The sequence below is a fragment of the Microcebus murinus genome, chromosome 2, assembly GCF_040939455.1.
Source record: "Microcebus murinus isolate Inina chromosome 2, M.murinus_Inina_mat1.0, whole genome shotgun sequence".
In the NCBI taxonomy this organism is placed as follows: Eukaryota; Metazoa; Chordata; class Mammalia; order Primates; family Cheirogaleidae; genus Microcebus; species Microcebus murinus.
Window position 1 is genome coordinate 103,248,842 of NC_134105.1, and position 23,340 is coordinate 103,272,181.

Here is a 23,340-nt window from a genome sequence, read left to right on the forward strand (position 1 = left end):
CCTCTCTCTCCACCTGCCGGCTCGAGGTCACCCTTGACCGGGCTCTGAGACCCAGGCTCAGGCTCCCCAGCCCTCCCGTTTGCACCATTTGGCCACAGTCACAGGGCAGTGACCTCAGGGGGCCATAGACTAATTTCTGAAATAATGAAAAGCCTCAAGACACATTTACTCCCTAAGCAAAATCCACAGTTTTAATTATAAACAAGAACAAAACAAAACAAATTAAGAAGACTGGTAACTAAGTGGGAACAATTCCATGTGTTAAACTTGACAGAATAATTATAAAGCTACTACCCGGTTAACAATATTCACATTTACTTAACTATGTGAGTTTGACAATGTAGGTGTTTACTTTATTCGTTCTGATATATATTTTCTCAGGAAAAGTCTAGTCTGTCACCAAACCCCACCCCACCCCTCGAGAGCTGACATAGTGGCTTTCAAAGACAATAGGCCATTTCTGCCTACACCCATGAATAGGAAGTGGCTTCCCACTAGAAATCAGTTTTTCTAGAGCACAAATCACAATTTTTCTACTAGGTAGCAGCCAGAATGAACCCAAAGAAATTACAAAATGACCACACAGCCCAAACTGAAAGAAAAACTTAACACACTTTGCACAGTATGTTCTTTCTCCTTTTGCCCCAACATAGCCTCGTTCCATAACACAACTCTCCAATTTACCCAATATCCAAGCGCCCTGCAGCTGCGATCTGGACCCCCGGGGGCCAGGCCTCCCCTGCCCTGCAAGTCAGAGCAAATCTCCCTCAGTCACCACATCCTAATAATCCACGAAATGGGGACTCTGGGTTCCCTGTCCTGCCTGCTCTCTTCTTAGGGCCATTATGAGAAGAGCACATGTCCTGTGTTGTACGGCTCCCCCAGCTTTTCATGCCTTCTTCTCTTGTTTGAACTTCATAAGCTGCAAAGGAAGTAGGCAGGACAGGCTTATTTATCTCCAATCTACAGATCAGAAGGAGGAGGCTCAAGAAAGGAAAGGATGCAGGGTTTGTCAAGAACCAGGCGCAGTGGCTCACATCTGTAATCCCAGCACTTTGGGAGGCCAAGGCAGGAGGATCACTTGAGGTTAGGAGTCTGAGACCAGCCTGGGCAACATAGTGAGACACCCCCCTGCCCCCCATCTCTACAAAAAGTAAGAAATATTAGCCAGACTAGAGTCCTAGCTACTTGGGAGGCTGAGTTGGGAAGATCACTTGAGCCAAGAAGTTTGAGGCCGTAGTGAGCTATGATCATATCACTGCAACCTGAGTGACAGAGCAAGAACTTACCTCAAAAAAAAAAGAACCAGCCACAGCCATAGGCACTTATTCAATAGAGGGCAAGTGATTGGCCCAAGGTCACGCAGCTGGTCCATTATTAAACTAAGCTATGAGCGCAGGTTTTCTGACTCCAGGTGCCACATGCTTTCCCTTCTGTAGGCAGTAAAATCTAATGTGCAGAGACATGAGGTGTCATTATTATGATCAATGCTAATGCTACTAAAACTGAACCAAACTGGTTTTTTCATGGGTTGACTAGAGTTGGACTGCAGAAGGCCTTGTACACTAGATTAAGGGACATAGACTTAATCTTCTAGAGGGGGCAGCTGAAGGCTTTTAAGGGGTAATAGAATGTAGCTAGTGGTAGTGTAATTGGAGGCCAGAAAAGCTACTTCCATGGTCCAGTGTAAGATGACAGAGGTCTGTGCCAGGAGGGAGCAGGAAGAGATGAGTTTGAGAGACATTACAGAATAAAAAGCATAGAGTCTGAAGCCGGAGTAGAGGGCTGAAGTGGGGTGAGGCGTGGGCACAAGGATGACGAATGATTTTGAGCCTAAGAGATAGGTGTGGCCCAACAGCCCTCTTCCTCTTCTTCATTAATAAGAGAACCCAGGAATGAGCAACAGTTACCAATAATAAAGACTACATTTTTCCAGCCATGTGAATGACCAATGGATGCGAAGAGAAGTGACATGTGTTACTACCATGAAATGTCCTTAAAGATAATGAACATACCTTATTTTGCCCCTTCTTCTCCCCTGCTTGCTAGAAGGTAGATGGGATGGCTGGAGCTCCAGCAGCCTTCTTGAATTATGAGGAAGAAGCCACATACTAAGGATGGCAGGGCAATAGGGGAGAAGGATCCTGTATCCCTGATGGTGCCATCGGACATCACACCTCCTATGGACACTTTTCCAGATTTCTTTTGCATGAGAGAGAAACTTCTGTTTTGTTTAGGCTACTGTTATTTTGGGTTTCCTGTCACTTGCAGTCCCAAACTAATACTAACGGATAAAGTTCCTGAGATGAAGAAAAAAGCCAAGAAGCACAGAGAGAACTCAGAGGCAACATAATGAGTCTGATCACAGACTCAATGCATGGGACATCAGTGCATGAGGATGTGCGTACCAAACTCACCAAACTCTTAGCCTGGTGAAAAGGATGTCTTCGAGAACTCTTCACTGCCACCTCCTGATCATTCTGTCTCTTGCCTGTTCTCCTACAATGGCCTCCTCTGTCTTTCTTGTAGTTTTCTTGCCCTCCCCCAATTTACTCACAAAGATGCCAGAGGGACATTCTTAGAATGAACTAGACTGTATATTCTACTGTTTAAAACTCGTCAATGGCTTCCCACTGCACTTAGCTTCAACCCCTTGACATGGTCCTCAGGGCTCCTCTGTCGGTCTCCCGCCCCCTTCTGTGGCTCAGTTCGTGCCTTACCCACAAGCTCCACCCACTCCCTCTCCTGCCGGGGACTCCACACCAAGCCCGTCGCCCGCTCAGCCTGTGCACACGCTGTGGCCCCTCTGGGAAAGCGTGCCCTCTTGACCTGTGAACGGCTGGTCTCCTCTCACCCTTCAGCCCTCGGCTGAACCTTCCAGGCAGGTCCCAGCTGAGTAGGATCCCTCTCCAACTCCATCACTTAAAAAAAAAAATCTTTGCAACCTCGTTTTTTCCTCCTTCACATTATATATCAGAGAATTGAAATTACATACTTCTTTATTTCTTTATTTATTTGTTACCTGTCTTTCCTGGTAGACTATAAGCCCCATGAAGGAAAAAAGTCATGTGTGTTTTGTTCTCTAAGGTATGTTTAATTCCTAACACAGTGCCTGGTGGCCAGCAGAGCTCAATAACTATTAACCACTTCGGGACCAGCGTCGAATGTAGTCAACAGCCACAGATGAACGCTCACAGCGACTTTAGCTGACAGCTGTGATATGACTTTTCTAAATTTTCATTTATCAAAATAAAATTGTGAACATTTAAAAATAACGTAATGAAAACATATATATATATATGTTACCTATTCTGATTTACATTACAAGTGAAGCTGCCTGTAAAGTAAAACAAGCTTTCAGTGCTTTAAAGCTTTCCCCATCGCACAAGAGCAAAACAGACTCGTCGTCAATGCACAGCACGAACTATCATGGGGACTGTGAGTGCCGGCTGCGGGCAAGGTTTCCGGCCGGTGAGCGCAGTACCAAAGTGGTTAATAACATGCCAGGTCCCCAACTGCCTCGCTGAAGCTGGGAACAGGACAAAGGCCTCTTGACGCTTGGAGTCCTGGCTGGCTCCCCCGTGGCTGAACCACCCTTCTGGCCTTAACTAGCCGTGGCTCCTGCCGAGTGGTGGCCATGCGGGGCAAGGGTTTAGGTCGCTCCCTGCAGGGTTCAGGCTAAACAAGGCCTTTGCAGTTGTACAGAAGAAAGTTAACAGTAGAGCATGTGTCTATAGAATGGAGCTGTAGCCACGATGTGCCCGGTCTCGCTCCCTACCCCCCAGGCTACCGTGCCTGAAGCCGCTCGCCCTGAGGGGATGGGCTACTCTCAGCAGCGTGAGAAGGATAATGTCAGGGACGTGAGCATGATGTTCAGTCTGGGGCCTCCACTCTGGGAGCACATCGATGACCAGGGAGGAGGGTGAGCAGGAGGGTGGAGTCTGATCGGGGAGCCCTGTGAGGAATGACTGAAGGAATGAGACACCCTGGGTTGGAGGAGAGACGATGAAACCTGTCTTTGGATGGTTAAGGGACCTTCAGTGGAAAGGCAATACCAGCCTGCTTCACTAGGTGCTCACCCAGTGCCAAATCAGTGGTCCCCAACCTTTGTGGCACAGGGACCAGTTTCATGGAAGATAACTTTTCCACGGACCTGGGGCTGGGGGCTGGGGTGCCGTGGGTTGGGGGGTGGGTGTGGAGCTCAGGCAGTGCTGCCTGGCCCATTTCCTAACAGGCCGAGGCCCAGGAGTTGGGGACCACAGTGCTAGGCTTTAGCCTGTGCTTTTGGTGAATAATCCCATTTCCTGGCCTAAGCTCGCCTGCTAGTAAGGGCATGAGCAAAGTCCCAAGGCCACATCCACCCAGATGTCAGTGGTTTAACCACCAGCCTACACTGCTTGCACTTCTTCTGTGTGGACCCAGAAAACAGAGTTAGGACCCAAGACAGAAACAACAAGGAATTAAATTTTAACCACTATTAGGAAGATATTTCTAAGTCAGAGCTGTCAACCAATGGATTGAACAGTCTTTTAAAGACGAAGTGTCCCAGAGGTGGTTTAAAAGAGGCTGCCTGACTCTGGTCAGGTCAAGTACACGTGCAAGGTAAATGGTAGAACCAAGGGCCAAATCTGTTTTTCTAACCCTGTGCTCAGGCTGTATCCATTGCCAGATGAATCCTCCAGCGTGCTAGTGCTAGTGTTCTGGGCATTTTCTCCTTGGCTCAGCTGAAACATGTTTAAAATTTTTAAAAGGAGTTGTACTAACTAGGCTCTGTGCCCCCTCTCTTGTGGGGGTGTGAGAGCCCATCTGGGCCCGTCTCAGCCTGTCTGGGCCTGTCTGGGCGAGCCTGCAGGGGCTGTGCAGCCAGGCGGCTCCCTGAGCTCTGGGAGAACACACTGACCAGGCGTGCTCGGGAGGGCAGACTCCCAGGCCGCTACTACCGAACAGCCAGGGGACTGTGGTTGCCCTTAAGCTCACGGGCGGTGCACAGAGCGGGGAAGTAGGCACCTAGGCAGAGTGGAATGAGGGGCAGGGGTACTCAAAGGACTATGGCATGTTCTTGTCCATATTCCCTCCCAGCTCAGCCTCTGGGGCCCTGGGGCCATGGGTGTCAGGGGACAGAAGAGTCTGTATTAAATGGAAGGAGAAAAATCATTTGGAAAAAAAATCCGCCAGCAGCTGTGCTGTGCGAGCCAGGAATGCAGGCTCCGCCTGGGCAGGGGCCATGTGCCCGCGGCAGAGGGCAGCGGAAAGCACGCTCGGGCGGCACCCTAGGCCACCAAACATGCGAAGGCTGGTGGGGGGGGGCGAGGAACCAGTTCTTTGCTGGGGGATGTCCGCGCGGGAAACACAGGGCACAACGGGAGCAAGAGGGGCAGACAAAACAACCTCAAAGTTGAAAAATGGAAACGCTGATAGAATATGGATTTCCTGTCCTGACTAATGTCAGCCCACAAATAGATGTGGCTGACGTCGCTTCTAGGAACCCTTCCCCTTTCCTCACCTCAGCCACTCCAAGGACTCCCACACTTGTAGGGATTTTGCTACTGCTTCCTCCCAGTGCATCCCTTTCAACTGGTACCAGGGAGCGAGAATTAAGCTCCAACACCCTTAGGCACCCACTGTAAGAAACGAAGTAACTTCTCTCCTCCACACCTAGCCAGGTAACTACCTGCAGCTGTGGACCATCCCTGGCAGTATCGGGAAGCTCGTCATTCCAGTGAGAAAGGGTAGATCATCCTCCCCAGCTGGAGAAAGAAGCCTGGAATTTAACAGGGTTCCCGTAAGACAAAAACCCTGGAGACAAAAAGATGCTGGTGACTTCCCAGCAGGAGAGAGTGGAGGGAAACCCAGGTTTAGGGAATATAGGCTGGAGTAATTTGGGGATTGACTGGAAAAATGGAATGGTTTCCTCAATGCAATATGGACTTCACTTTGCACCCACGTTGTCCCAAACTTAGTGCTTCTGAATGCGAGTTTTACAGCAATTTTCCTTGCTTCCCATTTCTTGATTCTCCCAAGAGATGCCATCCATTAATTATATAAGTAATGTATCATTATTTAACATAAATAAAAGTGCTAAAAACTAGCCACGAGTTAGCAGTTTCCACGTTTAAGTGTCTGCACAGGAGGAAGAAGAAAGAACTGCGGAATCAGAGATAAGGAGAGAAAGAGGGCTGTGAAGGGGCAGAGACGGAGGAAAAATGGAAAGCGTGCACATGGTCTCACAATGGGCGTCCCATTAGAGAGGAGCTGGGAGCAGCCCTGGAACAGACGACCCAGCCCTGGAGTCACTCCTGGCTGCCAAGGGCGCCGGCGCCAGAGAGCGATTGAACCTGAACTTGGGCGGGCGGGTCTGGCGCGGCTCTACTCCTGCTCCGGCGCCGGCCCCGCCCGCCGTGCGCCCCCTGGCGGAGGGAGCCTCGGCCGAAGGGCACCCGCGGGCACGCGGTTCCTCGCCAGTTGACCCGGCCTCCCGCAGCGTCGCCGCGTGCCACAGCCCGGCCGGCCCAGAGCAGGTGCGGGAGTGCCTCAGATCACACCTCGCCTGCAGAACTCCACCTGCCGGGCCACTGGCACTAGGTGCACCCACGAACGCCCTGCGGCCACCGAGGGGCTCTAAGCGACACACGGCCCCGGGGAGAGGACTCTGGCCCAGGCGCTAGTCGTCCCGCTGCTCTGTCCGCTAAGGCCACTGGCTGCCAGGTCAGAAGACGGCCCTTCAAGAAGGAACATTTATTGTGCTTTTCAGAAAAAAAAATTATATGTAAAAATCGAGCTATTCAACTTTACTTTTTAAGTCTTGTTAACGCAAAACATGCGTTATTATGGAAGATGAGAAGAAGGGTTTTGTCGAGTGTGTAAAAAAAACAAATACCTCTTTCCATTTTAAAAAAATATGTATATGCATTCTCATTGTAGAAGGAGGAAGGTAAAAAGTAATGAAATAATTTATTTTAATAAATAATAAGTAATGAAAAAATTACAGGTAACATCCTACAGAGAAAACAACTTACTATTTATATGCTTTTCCTAAGCAATTCTATGCATATTATGCATCTATATAAGTTGGTAACATCCTATACAATATTATTTTGTGTGCTCCCTTTTCAAATACTATTACTATTTTCCTACCTTATTATAGTCTGCAAAAGGTTGATTTTTAAATTGTGGCCTAATCACCCATCATACGTATGTGCTATAACTTACTTAACCATTTAAATCCTAGACATTTACTTGGTTTCTGATTTTTAAAAAAACATGCAGAAGAATCTTGATGGAAATTGATTATTCTATTAAAATAGCTTTCTAGAATAAACCATTTTAATGGAACTTTAATTTACTGGATTAAAGTGACAAACCTGTAAAGGCTCCTGTGACAAACTATTAAACTGTTTTCTAGAAAGGTGGTGCTAATTTCTTCCTTGCCATCAATATAAGACCACGCCCACCTTCAAGAACCTTCTCCAGCACTGAATTTTACTTATTTAAATTTTTGCCACTGGAGAGGAGAAAAAGAAATTCTTATAGTTTTAATTTGTAGTTCTTTGATTAGTGAGACTGAATATGTATTATATGTTTCATTTTATTGGCTTTTTGTATTTCTTTATGGTCGTCTTGTTTTTACCCTATTTTTTCACTAAGGAGATGAGTTCTTCTGATTGGTTTTTAAGACTGCTTTGTATAATAGGGATATTTACCTCTTGTCATGTTCGCTGCAAATATTTTTCCTAGAGTAACACTTGCTTTTTAAATAAGTATATTTTTTGAAGTACAGAAATCTAAAATTGAATGATGTAATTATGCATGCTAGCTTTTTCCTTCAGGTTTTTTCTCTTGTGAGATTTTATGCTTACCAGTTCTTTCTCATCTCAGGATTGATTAAATATTCGCTTTGTTTTCTGGAGCCTGTTCATGGTTTTTTTTTTTTTTCTTTTACATCTGACTTTAATCCACCTGGAATTTATTTTGGTGGCTGATGAGAGGTAGGGTTCCAATTTGATTTTTCATCCAGGCTTCCAATTTCCCCATTAACATTTATTGAATAATCTATTGCTTCCCAGTTGGCTTTCTTTTTTATATATTGGGTTCTTACACACTAGGGTTTATTTCAGGGTTTTCCATTAGGTTTCATTGATCTGTCATCACTGATTTTTCAGTAATGCCAGAGGGACTTAATTACTGTTAGTTTAATAATACATATTAATATCTAGTTGAGAAAACTCCCTCAATGGTCTTTCAAAAAAGTTAAGCTATTCTCATTTATTAAAACATCCTCAGAATCAATTGTTATTCTCCCTTAAAATTTCTAATTTTGTCTGTGTTTACTTTCTTCTAGATTAAATTTATTAAAGTTAATGTCTTTAGGGTTTATAAATCCTGGTTTCTGCTTTTTTAACTCATTAATCCTGTCTTTGTCTTTGTTAGAAACTTAATCTGCTCTCCTGATGTTTGTTTTGTTTCCAATGAATTCAATCTATTTTCCTTCCTCATTTTTTCCTTTTTTTGTTTTTCTTAAGAGATGGGGTCTGGCTTTGTTGCCCAGGCTTAAGTGCAGTGGCTATTCACAGGTGTAACCGTGATGCCTTATAGCCTCAAACTCTTGGGCTCAAACAATCCTGCCATGTCAGCCTCCAGAGTAGCTGGGACTACAGGCCTGCACCACCATGCACAGCCATTTTCTAAATAATGAAAAACTTTAAGGATATCTTTCACCTGAGTGCACCTTTGGTTGCATCCAGAGTTTCGATATATAGGGTCATCATTGTTGTGATTTTCTAAATAGTCTTTAATAGTTGTTTTGAATTCTCTGTTGACCAAGTTGGAATTGAGGAGATTGCCTTAAAATTTCTCTCAAAAGTTTCCTTTTAATTGAAGTGTTATGGCTTGTGGTCAGAGAATGCATCCTGAATAATTTTTCTGATAGTTTGAAATGTGTGACCAAGAAGTTGATCGATTTTTGTTAATGCTCCATGTATGCTTTAAAAGATGTATTATTTGTTTATAGGCTACAAGGTTCAATAATTCTCAATTAATTAAAACATTTAATAATTCAGATTCTTGACCTCATTTTTTTTGCATAGAAGTTCACAGTTTTACTGTATATAGCACTTTTATTCAACATTAAATGATTCTTTTGAATGGTTCAAAAGAACCATTTAATGATTTTTGCTTTGAATTCAACTTGGTTTAAAATGAGGATTTCTACTCAATTGCCCTCTGATTTGCACTTGCTTAATAAATCTTTGGTCTTCATTTATTTTCCATGAAATGGAATTCTGCTTTTAAATCCCATCTAAGTAAGAGACATTGTCTCTTAACAGGGAAGTAAATTCAGTTATGTTATAAATTTTAAGTTTAGTTTTTTCTCTCTTATTTCATACTTCATTTTTAAATTCTTCCTTCCTGCTTGCTTTATTGTTTCTGTCTTAGCTACATGGGCTCTGATGTTGTGTGGAAGGTGCACATTCTCCAAGTAGGGAAAAATGAGGCTCTCAGACAGGGTGTTGGGGTTTCAGGTCTGCCACTCCCTTGCTCTGTGACATGAGGCACATTGCTTAACCTCTCTGTGCCTCAATTTCCTCATATATAGAATGGAAGTACAATAGTCTCCACACCTCCTACAGCTGTGGTATGGGCTGAATGAAATAATACATGGCTAATGCTATTGTTGTCCTTCTTGTTATACCTGTAAAATTCTACCTGTAGTTACCTTTAGGTTTGAAAAATGATTTAAACCATATTTCCTTAATTATTAAAATTGAGTAATAGAACTTTAGGAAAAAAATCTCCTCTACATAAAATGACGAATTTAGCATGCTTTTACTAATCCCTTTTAGCCTTATCCCCTCAAATTTTTAATCTGAAGATTTGCAACCCTCTCATTATTATTGAGTTGCTGTTTTTATTTCATACATCTACTTTTTCCAGAATCTGCTGTTTCTTTGACAATAGAATTTGCTATTGCAACCTTGCATAAATGTAATCTTGATTTCAGTTTACCTGGTTTCAGTATGTCCACCTGTCTTTCTTTCACATCATTTCATCATTAAGATTTTTTTTTTGAAACAGAGTCTTGCTCTGTCACCTGGGCTAGAGTGCTGTGGCGTCAGCCTAGCTCACAGCAACCTCAACCTCCTGGGCTTAAGCAATCCTCCTGCCTCAGCCTCCCAAGTAGCTGGGACTACAGGCATGTACCACCATGCCCGACTAATTTTTTCTATATATTTTTAGTTGGCCAATTAATTTCTTTCTGTTTTTAGTAGAGACGGGGTCTTGCTCTTGCTCAGGCTGGTCTCAAACTCCTTACCTTGAGCTATCCTCCCGCTTCAGCCTCCCAGAGTGCTAGAATTACAGGCATGAGCCACCATGCCCCGCCCATTATATTAAGATCTTGATTGCAATGCATCCCTTGGTCACCTGGTATACACGTTCCCCCCAAAAGTGTAGGTGGTTTACCTTCTGAGCCCAGAAAACTCCAAGAATGACTTTTGTTCCTTTTTGGTTGCCTCTCTTGAATGACAGGATAAATCATAACTTAAAATCCTGTGGAAATAGTCTAATGTCTATTGGAATTTAGGGTTCCTAAGGAAAAGTCCATTTTGTGCTACCTGTGTGCCTCTAGGATTGTTTAACCTTATGATTCAATAAATTTTCTAGAAAAAGAATTTATTAGAATATGTCTAGAGGCAGCTCCCCCCTACCCTTCACATTCTAACTGAAAGACAGGAAGCCTTTTTAATCTGCCTACTCTAACGTCCCCCACATATCCCCCACCCAGGGCCAATTCTGGAAAAGTTTTCTTTGTGTATATCTTTGATTATGCTTATATCCAAATTATTCTGGTTTATTCCTCCAAAATAACTCTAATTCTTGGATTGAACCTGGATTCTATAGCTTCCAATTCTGTCCTATTCATCTCTTTTTTCTTATCTTTTCTGCATTCGGAGAGAACTTTTAAGTTTGTCCTTCACATTCCATATTTTTAAATATTCCCTGCTGTCAATATGGATTTTCTTTTTCCTAAAACAATTTTAGTTTTCTGGAATTCTGCTTATGTGAGCCAGATAAATTTTCATTTCGTATCTGCCCACTTATCAGAAAGATCATATTTTCTTGCACCCTATTGGGGATGCCCAAGATTCTTCTAATGTTGCTTTTTCTTTCTCGTAATTAAGGAAACTTCAGGATTATTTTCTTCTTCCTTAATGCTGCATGTTTTTTTCAAAGGCCTCAAGTAAGATGCCTGTCCTCTGCCCCAGGCCCCCATCCCTCCTTGAGTGATCCATGCATCTACACCTGGCAGGTGGCAAGGATCACCTTAGGGTGCTCCCCTTCCCTACAGGAAGCCAGCTTCTCATTTCTCCAGCTAGAGGGCAGGGCTCCTGGTCTAGCAGGCTTCATCCAACATGGTAGCATACTGTCCTGTCCTCACTTACTGGTCCTCTGATACCCTAGACTTTTAAAATCATGGACTCCTACAAGTAAAAAAATTTTTGAGCATGCACTGCCCTCTCATATATGAACACATATAATTTTTATAAATTGTGGGCATATATTACTCTCTACATGTATATTAAATACTAGGTGAGCTTACTTTTTTTTTTTTAGATAAAAATAACTATGAATGGAAGTTGTGATCTTTCCTTCCCGTGGTCCCCATGGATCACAGCGGCGGACGCACCCTAGACTGAGGAAGGTTGCAGCTCAAGCCAAAGCGGCCCACGGGGTCTTATTCTAGTTTATTCTAGTTCAAGGTACAGTGCTCAGCCTGTACCTTGGAGGCTTCCGTGAGCCCCTGCACTGTGCTTCATCCCTCAGCCCATCTCCCTCCAGCTGCCTTGGGGGGACTCCCCGCCAGAGGTGGTAGGAGGTTGTGGGAAGGAGATGGGGAGGAGCAGGGAACCGTGTCCTTGCTCCCTGCTGCTGGAGAGTGCAGACCTTCGCGTGTGAGGCAGGGGCAGAAGAGGAGGAAGAAGGAAGCCTCTTATCATCTCCCCCACAATGGGAGACGGCTGATTCTAGTGCGAGAAAGAATGGGCACTAGTCAGGAGCCAGGTCTATGGAATCAAATTTCTCATGAAAATGCCAGTATGCAGAAAAACGAAAATTCACACCATCGCAGCCAAACCCGTTGACAGACTGGAAGGCCTGCGACATCCAGACAGCCTGTGCACAGAATTGGGAGCTTCCAGAGGGAAGAGGCCGTTCAAGAGGCTGAGGTCATTTACAGAGCTTGGCTCTACACAGCTAGACTCAGCCCACTTTATCAACTTTACGGAGGCCTTCTTGCCCCTCCCAAGGAGATAAACATACAAATGTGAGCTGGCAGCCCATTGTTGGGGCATGCCAGGAAAGCTGACTGCCCCAGCCTGCTGCAGCAGTTAGAACCCGGGGCCTCAGATGGTCTCTCCAGCAGTAAGGCTGCTTGGCGTTTGACAGTGCATAATGAGGTTCCTCCCTGCGAGGCTGTGGGAGGTGGGCACGCAGCCAGGAGAATCCCAGAGAATACCGAGTGCCACAACTGTCAGGCCTCGGAACCCATGATGTAATGCCTCACTGGGGGCCAAGGAAAACAAGCCTGCTGTTGTCACTGCCCTCCCGGCAACCAGGCACTGCCCTCCCGATAGCACGGCTGTAATTACTAACTCCCTCTCCCTCTTTGGGAGGAGGAAATGTGCAAAACCTTTATTGTCACATAAAAGCCAACCCAAGATATGAGAAATGTCTTTTAAAATGCATCTTGCTGAAGAGGGATTTCCATAGCAACTTCAGAAGTGTGTGTATACAACTAGAGATAAGTCCGGGCTGATGAAAGCCACCTGGAATACGAACAAGCCCTGCTCTGGGCATCAGCAGCCATGGGTTTTTCTAGAACCTGTCGTGCTGCTATATGACCCCGGGCAAGTCACTTATACCCTCAGTGATGTCTAAGGGGACAGAACCGATATGAGATCAGGATGAGAGAGATCAAGGCCATCTTGTCCACACCACCCTCCTACCCTGGCCTGATGCTTCAGAGCCCCAAATTATCCACTGCTTCCAGTTTCTGTCCAGTCTCTGGCTGAATAATTCCTGTCTCAAGGTCTCTGTCAATCTTACTTATTCTACGATATTGGGGAAGGGCAGTGATCATGTAAGCTTGATTTGAAAAGAAATTGCTTTGTCTGTAAGAGAAGTGCCTATTTAGGAAAAAATGTACATGTTTCACAGTTGCATAGATCAGATGCCTGGGAAAGAGCCTCTGAGAAGCTGAGATCTGGGGGTGGGAGTTTTGCCGGGGCTGCTCTCACCGTGGGGTGTGAGAGAGTGCAGGGCTGGGAGCAGCAGGGGCAGAGAGCCTCGGGGGATCCCTCAGAGCCCCGGGAGCCCTGGAAAGGGGAAAAGCCCCTGGGTGCTTGTTGCCCCAGGCCAACGGGCTTGACCTTAAGCAGGCAACTCCCTTCAGCCAGGGCAATCCCCAGAGAGGGACTCAGCTGCAGCCAACATGACACTCCAGCTATGGGGGACGGGGCCTGGATCCTGGAGGAGGGGTCCGGGTGACGCAACAGAGCATCCGCTACACGTGGATGTTTGAACTGAACACCAAGTCAGCCCAGGAGACAGTGTGATAAAATGGTCAAGACCACAGGCAGCGGAGGCAGGCAGAACCGCGAGACTGGGATTTGAAGTGTCAGTCTCAGCAGCCTGGAGACGCTCAGGTTGGGCAAGCTGCCAGGAGCATCTAGGCCACAGTTTCCTTCTAAGTGCGGGAGTCAGCCCGGGTTGGTGACACAAGCATGAAGTTCAGAGTCAGAGTCTGGTTCAGATTCTGGCTCCACACTTACTAGCTCTGTGACCTCGGGCCAGTTACTTTACATCAGTTTTCTCAACTCTAGGACAGGGACAGTCATGGTCCCTCTATCATAGCTCTAATGTCAGGAACAAGATAAAGCATTTTACACAGAACTAGCACAGGGTGAGCTCCCAAAACACAGGGGCAGGGGTAACGCCACCGTGCTTCATACACCTCTTGTTATGTCTGAGCAGAAGACTTTTTGCCAAATGGCCTTTTCACAAGAGAAAGGAACTGTAGGAGAATTTCTGATTTGCTCATTGTTTCTCTGCCTTCCCTTTGGTCTTCAGCGGGGGAGTTGTGAGTTATGTTTGCGGACAGAGAGAGACCTAGTGGCCTGCCAGGGGCCTTGACTTAGAAGCTAGGAGGGCCATTCAGTATCAAATAAGATGCAACAGAGTACTTTGCAAACCACACAATTTGAAACATGATTTGTTTGGGTTTTTTTCCCCAGTAAAAAATAGTCACCCATACTTGTGATAGGTTCAGTAAACAATGAAACTCACTTGCAGGTACTTTGTTTAGTATTCAGCCCCTTTGCTCATCTGAAATACATGCCAAACAGGGTTGATTTAAAGAAGTGGAAGACTTGAAATACCTTAAAGGGCTATGCAAATTCAATTATTATTGTTGTTCGAAAACTTGGCTTCCATCAATTAGAAAGGAAAACAGGAAGACTATAGACCAACATATGGTAGGAGTTGGTTTGTTCTAATTATAAGAAAGCAGCCACAAAATTCCCAAGAGTTCTCAAGGGACCTGTGCTATTATTAATTTTCACTGTCATTGGATTGCAATTACAGTTCATATACATTACCTTGTTTGACTCTAACAATAAATCCTGTAAAGTAGGTGTTATTTATCCAGCATACAGATGAGAAGATTGACGCTCAGAGAGGTACAGTGGCCAGCACGATGTTGCTTAGCTAAGAGTACCATGAGGAGTTTGTGGTTAGAACTCAAGCACATGCTTTCTCTATTGCAGGAAGAGTGTCTGCTTACCAGAGAAGGCTCGCGAAGCATCGTGCAGTATGGTCCCACCTAGAGCAGATGTTCAATGGCAGCTGCTGAACAATGGCAGGGTTCTGAATAGGTGGGTATGGTGTGTCCCTGGGGCTCTCTCTGTATGTGACAACAGTCTTCCAACACTGCACTGGCTCTCAGAGACTGAACCTGCCATCCTTAACGGCCCTTGTTCAGCTGCAACAGAATGTTCTCTCAGTTTGACCATGTGTCTGCTGACCAAAAATCTGAAAGAAATGTCTGCAAACAGAACATCTCAAAATAGGTGGGAAATATGGTTCAATGTACCCATGTGAGATGTGTTTAGGCTAACTCCTCTCCAGACTTCCTCGTTTTGTCTCTGCCAGGACACCAGTGCAGGGAAGATTTGGCAATACAATCGTTAAGTGCTGACCCATTAAAGGTGACTACAGAGATCTGTGTAAATTACATGGGATGCTGGACCGTGCTCCCAACATGACAAACGTAATCCCTCTCAAGTAAACACACCTTCATTCTATCTCCAGTGGTCCTCATTTTAAAGCGAAGAAACTGAGGCCCAGAGAGGTTAAGTCACTTGCTTTAGGGCTCGCAGCCACTTAGGGGCAGAACCAAGGTTTCTAAACTAGCTTCAAACTCCACATACGAAATCGGATTAAAATGAATCTCAGGGCCAGCTTGAGGGTGGAGGCAGAAGGAGCAGCAGTCCTACCCTTGAGCCTTCACTGTGGCTGTGCGGAGGAGCTGGCATTGCACTCCAGAGCCCATCTCTACCGGGCCACATCCCCCTTCTCTCCCATTGGCTGCTTCTCTGAATCCACCCACCAGCCTCCTAAGCCGTTTCCCAAAGTGCGTTCCACCAGTACAGTGCTTCTCAAACTTTAAGGTGCACATGAATCACTGGGTGAACTTGTTAAAATGCAAATTCCCATTCAGTAGTTCCAGTGCAAGCCCTGAGAGTCTGCATTCTAACAAGTTCCCGGTGATGCTGATGCTGCTGGTCTGCGGACCAACTTTGAGTAGCAAGGTTATCATGGCATTTTACTATAAAAAGGGTTTGTGGGCAAATATTTTTTGAGAAAGTCTAGACCAAACAAAAATAAACTGGTTTCATTACTGCAGGACTTCTCAGAGCCTTTAAAATGCTAATGCTCATCATAAATCCCCAAGAGGGAGACATTTAAAGCGAAGCATTATACATGAGTTAGGGTTAATGATGTAACCAGAATGCCTTGATACATCGGTTTACAAAGAGGGAATATTCTATGTGTATTTTTCCTGGCTTACCTTAGTTCCAAAGTTTCAATATTCCAGCTCATATTCAGCCCCAACGTGGCCCTCCCGTCTTTCCCATTTTCTCCTGTGAGGTGTTTGGCTACGGTGCCCGCCTCCTCCAGCAGGCCGTACACCTCCTGGCACCCCGCCCTCTCCCCGCCCGTGCCAGCGCGGGCTCTGGGCGCAGAACGCCCCGCGGGGATACCTTTCGCAGACGCGGACGGTCCAGGCAGCGATGATCCACAGCGAGATGCTGAACACGAGCAGCACGGTGCCGGGGCAGATGGTCATGAGCGTCTTCATGACGAAGCGGGTGTTGAAGTTGATCTTGTTGAGCGCCCCGATGCTGCGGGAGGAGGCGTCGGTGAAGAGCTTGCTGTGCAGCAGCATGACGCGCGCGATCAGGTACAGGCGCAGGAACATGGGGATGGACAGGATGATGTCCACGTCCGCCTCCGCGCGCGACGGCGTGTAGGAGAAGGCCAGGCGCGCCGTCCAGAAGAACTTGTACTCGCCGGGGATGGGGTGGATGGCGCACACCAGCATCTCCAGGCTGATGTAGAGGATGCGCTCGTAGGTCATGGCTATCCGCCAGTCGTCCGCGCCGTTGTCAATCACGAAGAGCTGGCGGAGCAGAGAGCCGGTTAGTGTGGCCGGGACCCGGACGCGCGCGGCAGGGCCAAGGGCGGACAGGGCAGGCTGCTGGGCTCGCTCAGCCTGACCACCCCGACACCTCTGTAGAGGCCTCGCTGGGGGGTGACAGCCCTGAATGCGGAGTAGGGAGACCTGGGTTCAGGTCCAGCTGGGAGGCCCTGGCGAAGACAATCTCGGGGTCTCACTCTGTAAACTGCATCCTGGGATGTAGTGATTTGCAATAAGAAATAACACATTTGGTCTTCACGCTGGTTTAGGCACACAGTTCCTAAAACCCTTGGAATTTCCGAAGTGATAAATGTCTTTTGTAGGCTAATGAGATGACTGATGGCTTGGGGCTTCCAGGATAGCCTCTGGACGGGGGCTGGTTGCCAGGGGAACCAAACTTGGGATGAGAGGGTTGGCACTTACAGCCCCACCTGCCACCTCCTGGGAGGGGAGAGGAGCTGAAGGTTGAGTTGACCACAGTGGCCTATGATTTGATCAGTCGCGCTATGTAATGAAGCTGCCTGTAGACCCACACGGGCAGGGTTTGGGTGGGCTTCCAGACAGCCGAACACCCAGAGAGGGCCGGGAAGCTTTGTGCCTCTTCCCCCACACCTTGCCCTACGCATGTCTCCGTGCGGCTGTTCGTCTCTATCCTCTGTAATACCCTTTACAACACACCAGCGAATGTGTTTTCCTGAGCTCTGTAAGCTGCTCTAGCAAATTAATCAAATCCAAGAAGGGGGTCGTGGGAGCCTCGAATTTACAGCACAAGTAAAACCATCTGGGGCTTGTGACTGGCATCGGAAGTGGGCCAGTGTCGTGGGACTGAACCCCAACCTGCGGGATCTAGCACTAACTCCAGGTAGATAGTGTCAGAATTGAGTTACACTGTAGGACACTCAGCTGGTGTCCACTAGGGAATTGCCTGGTGTGTGGGGAACCACATTTCGCTGACCAGAGTGTTCTGTGTTGAGCTGGTACAGTCGGAGGAGCCAGCTGGGCTGTTTTCTTCCCTGATATACACGTCCCAAGGTTCCTTCCAGCACAAAGGTGCCAGGCCGTGATGACAAGGAAGAGCAGCTCATTGGCATTAAAAACACATCCCCGCGCCCCTGCCAGGCCCGAGCTGAAGCCTGGAGGGGGGTGCGGAGAGGAAAAGTCATGTTCCCTGCGTGAGCGAACTCTCGAGGGCCGGCACAGAGTCCCCACTCAGAGAGGGGACCAGCAAGTGCGTGCTGGCAGCACTGTGCTCTCAGTGCGGTGGAGTGCTCACAGCATGGGCTCTGGGCCAGACTGCTGATCCTAACGGCACCTAGCTGTGTGATCTCGGGCAAGTTACTGAACCTCTCTGTGCCTCAGTTCCCTCATCTGCGGATGATGATAATGTCTGCTGCGTCGAGGTCGCCGTGAGGCCGAGATGGATTAGCATGTACAACACGCATAGAATCCTGCCTAGCACCCAGCACACGCTAGACAAGCATCAGCTATTCTCGTGTTTAGCATTATTAATAAATCTATAAAATGAGCGTTGGGCTCATTCAGTGATGTCTAAGCTCCCTTCCATTCCTGACCCACGAAGCTGAGATTCTGCTGTCACATCACGTGGATGCACGTTCAGACAAGCATTGATTGAGCGCCTGCTGTGTGCCCGCCTGTGCTCGGTGCTGGGATTCACATATGGGGAAGGCCCAGCCTTTGTCCTGAAGGGAGTCCCACTGTGGGGTCCCATCATATTTAATGACTGTGAATGGGACATCACATCCTTCCCCTCTGTGGCCTCAGTCTCCCATCTGTGAAATGAGAAGCCTGTAAGGTCCTATCCCGCTTGGACGTTCCTGCAGTTCTGATTCTCGGAGGGGAGGCCTGATTGGGCATGTGTCGGGTGTGGGGTCCCCTGTGCGGTGTGCACCTCACTCCTGAGAGGTGGTGCAGGTGCTTATCGCCATGTCATGCCCTCTCTGTGCTGGGCCCTGGCCCTCCAGCAGCTCTGGCCGTTTCCTGTCCCAGCTCTCCCTACACACACCCCCATCAGGACTCCAGCCCCACACCGCCTGCGCCACAGAAAGCCACGGAGAGCCGTTGCTCCCCAAGGCCCACACTGGCCTTCAAGGAGGAAGGGAGGGCAGGGTCCCGTGGCCTAACATGAGCCCGGGAGGAGGGTCACCAGCATGGGTACCTCCTGGCCAGGGGAGCAGCCCATGAACCTGGGGAAGGCCTGCGCTGTGCGGCCAGAAGGAAATTAGGCTGGCTTAGAAAGACGTGAATGTCGGGGCAAGGCTCGGGTGGAAGGAGTTTTATTTAACCTGGAAATAGGCCCTCAGCGAGGAGTAGCAGGGGGGCTGGGAACGTGGAGTGGGTGCTGGTTGAAGTCTGCACGCAGCCTTCTTGCCCTGCCGCCTCGCCCTGCAGGGAGGGTAGGGAACGAGGGCCTTTGCTCTGCCAGCCACGCCGTCTCCTCCGTGGTCGGGGCCACAGGAAGCTTCTGCTCTGTTTTGAAGTTAGTTACCAAGCAGCCTTCTGTCCTCCCCCTTCCCTGCCTTCCCTACAGTTCACCAGGAACTGAGCATGGAGGAGAGGACGCCGTGCCGGTCTGGGGGCTCTCCTGGTTGCCCTGCTTTCAGTGTCTGCCTGTGGTGTTTGTCTGCCGCAAAGGGCAGATTCCAGGCAACTCGGTGGCCCAGAGCAGCGAGGGCAGCTGGCGAAAATGCATGGGGAAGGGAGGCCCCACTTCGGGCAAGCCTCTAACCTTGCTGAGCCTCAGTTTCCCCTTCTCCCTGCTCTGTGACCTTTCAAAGACATAATGGGGAGTAAAGGAGATAATGGGTGGAAAGGGCTTCATAACCTACAGAAGACCATTTTTCATTCATTCATTCACTCATTCATTCAACACACATGTGGAAGGCTCTCTGTGGGGGTGCTGGAGACTCAGGGTTGTGCGAAACAGCTCTGTGCAGCTCCATGGGGAGCGGGAAGGGGAACTCAAGGGCGCTGTGGGAGCGACTGGGGAGGGCCCTGGCCTCTCCCAATGGCTCTAGTCAGGAAGGTGTCATTGTCATCTCTGAACAGGAGAGGGTACCCAGCACAACGCCAGCCAGCCGGAGACTCCCCCTCCTCCTTCCCCACTGCAGCTGAGTCTGGGTTTTTCCAGACACAGGTTTCCCCTATCAATTAGAAAGCTTAATGGCTTCTCAAAGGGTTCCCACTGCTTCTAACTGCCGCCCAACAGGCCAAGCCATGGCAACGTGACTGCCTGGCCAAACTCTTCAAATACGAAATTAAAACCATCTACTCTGTAATAAAGAATCGCATCCGGTTACTATGGTAACTGGGTTCACTCTGGGCAGGAATTGAAGCAAGGAGTGCCGGATTCCTTTGATTGCTTGGTGGGGACGGGATTGCATGCCACCCGAGCTGAAGGGGAGGGTGCACCAGCAGCCCTGCCCAGATTGACAGGAGGGTGCTGGTCCCAAGACAGGGTTCCCACCTGCCTCTGTTTCAGTTTCCCGGAGCGAGCAGGTGGGGGCAAGCCCAGCTAGTGGGGTTGGAGGCCAGTAAGCAAGCCTGAAGCCGCCCACATCCGGTTATTAGCTGGGTGATCTTAGGTCACACAATTTCTCTGTGCCTGTTCCCACACCCATCTCTAGCATGGAAATATTGACCTTGACCCTGCCCACCTCTCGGGATTAGGGTCAGGATCCAAAATACAGATAATAAGTGGGACTGTGCTTTACTAACTACTCTAAATGTGAGGGGTTATTAAGCTGGCTGGCCTGGCAGGCATTCATAAACCATGTGTGGATGTGGGGGTGTGTTTGGAGTAGGGCGTGGGAGGGAGATATTTCAGGTTGCAGTTTGAAAACCTCTGCTAGACAGGGCTCCATTGCAGGGCTGCATGCACCTGCAAGGTAGACAGTATTCCCGTAAGAGGACACCCTATGCCTTCTCCTTCTGACCCTGGGCATCACAGCTCCCCAAGCGTGGCCTTGCTCCCTTCAGATTTAGAGCAGATAACAGATCTCCCCTCCCCCCAGCCCCCAACCCCCCCCCCCCCCGCTGTTTTCTCACTCAGAATCCTATTCACTCCTAACAAAGCACAGGTCTCAATTACACATCGATTTGTGTTTACAAGGGTTTTGGCAGTCTCTTCCCTTAGACCAGCGGTTCTCAACCAGGCTGCATGCTAGAATCACTTAGAGACTTTGTTAGGAAAAAAAAAAAAAAAACCATGCCCGGGTCTGTCCTGACCATCCCTGGGGCCCTGGCATTGGGATTTTTCTTAAAGCTCCCAGGTGATTCCAAAGTGTCACCAGGAGTGGGACTCTCTGGTCATAGCTGGAGCTCCAAAGGGACAGGGGCTGTGTCTTCCTTGTTCCCTGTGGTATCTCTAGTGCCGAGAACCTGATATTAGCATATAGTAGGTGTTCAAAAAAATGTTTGTTGAGTGAATCAGTAACTACCACCTACTGCGTGACCCTGGACAACTCACCTTCCCTCTCTGGGGCTCAGTGTCCTCCTCTGAAGAATGAGGACTAGACCAGAGGACCCTCGAGGCACCTCCGCTCTACGGAGCCAGAATTCTGTGGTTCTGTGGTTCTACACAGAGGCTCTTGCCAACACCTCCCCCTCATCTGTGTTCTTGGTGCTCTGTGGGGACGGGAACCATGCCCAGTTCATTCACCTCCCTCCCGTGCCTGCGTCGGTGCCTGGCACAGAGCGGGCACTCGGTAGAATTCTGGTGAATAAAGGCGTGGGTAGGTGGATGACTGTGTCATATGAAGAAAAGGACAGATTGCCAGTGGCCCTTTTAACCGCCAGGAATGGGAATTCCTGTAGAAAATCCATTCCTCAGCCTGTGACCAACAAAGGACCTGACAATTTATCTCATGCAATGGGAAAGGACACCCTCCTGTTCCCAAAGGGTGGTCCAGTCTGGAATAAACTGTCTCACGTGATCTCCATGCCTTAGAGAGTTCTAGAACTAATATGTAGCCAGGATCTTGAGCAGCGCTGGACCAGAGGGCTCAGGGAGAAGGTACAAGTGGTCCCACAAAGGACTGTCCTCCCCAGGGTTTGGTCTCAGTTGCCCAGTCCTGGTTGTAGAACAGCTTGACTGCTTGTTGGCCTCTGGTGGATTTTGGAAAACTACTGAGGTGAGGTGGCCAGAACCTGCCCTGCGGCAGGGAGCACCAGCAAGCCCTCAAAGGGTATGCTCAAGGGCTGTTCCAAAGCAGGGGTCTTGGAGGCCCCGGGACTGAGGAGCAAGTCTCCTCCTGACCTGGCCAGGGTTTGCCCTTGCATGCTGGCTCCCCTGAGTGTGAAAGGAAAGCCACTGTCTCCAGTGGCTGAGTCTTGCTGCCTCCTAAGCCTAAAATCAGTGATTTCACTCATCTAGGGAAGAGCCAGCCTAAAGCTGTAGTGCTTCAGCATCACTGTCTCTGGTCTCCTGAAAGCCCTACCCAGACCTAATCCCTCTGCCTCTGTACTGGAGTTCCGAGAGCCTGTAGGATTTTCAGCTTGTTAGTAGCACAGCTCCGGGAAGGGGATTTTTTACAACAGAGTGATTCCAAACTTGCCTTTAAGAACTTGTAATTAGAGAAAAAGGAGAACCAACCCAATTCCACTCAGTTCAATAAAATAATTCGTAAGAACAAGGTTGAGACACTGGGGATATAAATACGAATCAGGCACATGTCCCATGAATCAGCTCACCATCTCCAGCAGCTCTAGCAGAAGGAGGCGTGAGGAGGACCCACCCCGGAAAGCTTCTTGGGCGAGATAAGGTTACAGCAGGACCTGGAAGGCGCGTCACACACCTGGTGTGGTAGCTGGCACAAATGGCCACAGAGCCCTCCACCCCGTCTGCTTGCTCCTGTGCACGTGACTTTGGCTCTCCTCCCAGCAAGAGGTACAGTATATGTCTCAATCCCATAAACCAGACTCCAGCCCTAAAGTCCAACCTTTCCCTTTTAGATTCCCAGGCCACAGCCCCCAGAAGGAACCTCCACCTCTCCCTACGCTCCCACCCCACACATGGCTGTCTGGCCGGCCAGCCTTCCTCAAGTACCTGGTAACCAGATCATGGTCAGGGGTCGTTCCAGCCTCCCCATCCCTGCCCCCACCCCAGGGACTTCAGAGATCAAAGAATAACTCAGAGCATTTTAAAAGTTACCCTGCAAGCAGTTTGGTTATTTTGCATACAAAGTGTTTTCTAAGGTGGGATTAAGTCCCCCGGTGGACTGAATGCAGGCACAAGGGCAAGGCAGAAGGACTGCGGGTAGAGTCTGGGAATGGTGAATCTTGCTGGCAAATCTGGGGGTAAACTGACTAGCTGGCAGCTAGTGAAGAGGCCAGTGTGAGCAGTCCATCCTCGAATGGCCGATTAGGGGTATCAAGGAAAACAATTCCGGTTAGTTAGGGGTTCTCCAGAAACCCTTGACTTTTAGGTGTGGCTCATGGGTGCACGGCAGGCTCTCCCATCAGCACCCCCGCCCCAGAGAGCCCGGTCCGCGGTTTCCCTCACTGGAGTTTCTCAGGGAGCAGCCTGGTGGCCACCCGCCAGCTTACCACGGAGGCCAACTCCGAGGGGC

At 48.5% G+C, this 23,340-nt stretch overlaps 1 protein-coding gene across 1 annotated transcript in view; it reads right to left on the reverse strand.

The window, feature by feature from the left end:
- Positions 1-23,340, reverse strand: part of KCNN3 (potassium calcium-activated channel subfamily N member 3) — a 163,790-nt gene that overhangs the window by 53,278 nt on the left and 87,172 nt on the right. The window contains exon 3 of the mRNA XM_012767927.3: positions 16,317-16,735. Coding sequence (XP_012623381.2) covers positions 16,317-16,735 — 419 coding nt within the window. The remainder of the gene's footprint in view (positions 1-16,316; positions 16,736-23,340) is intronic.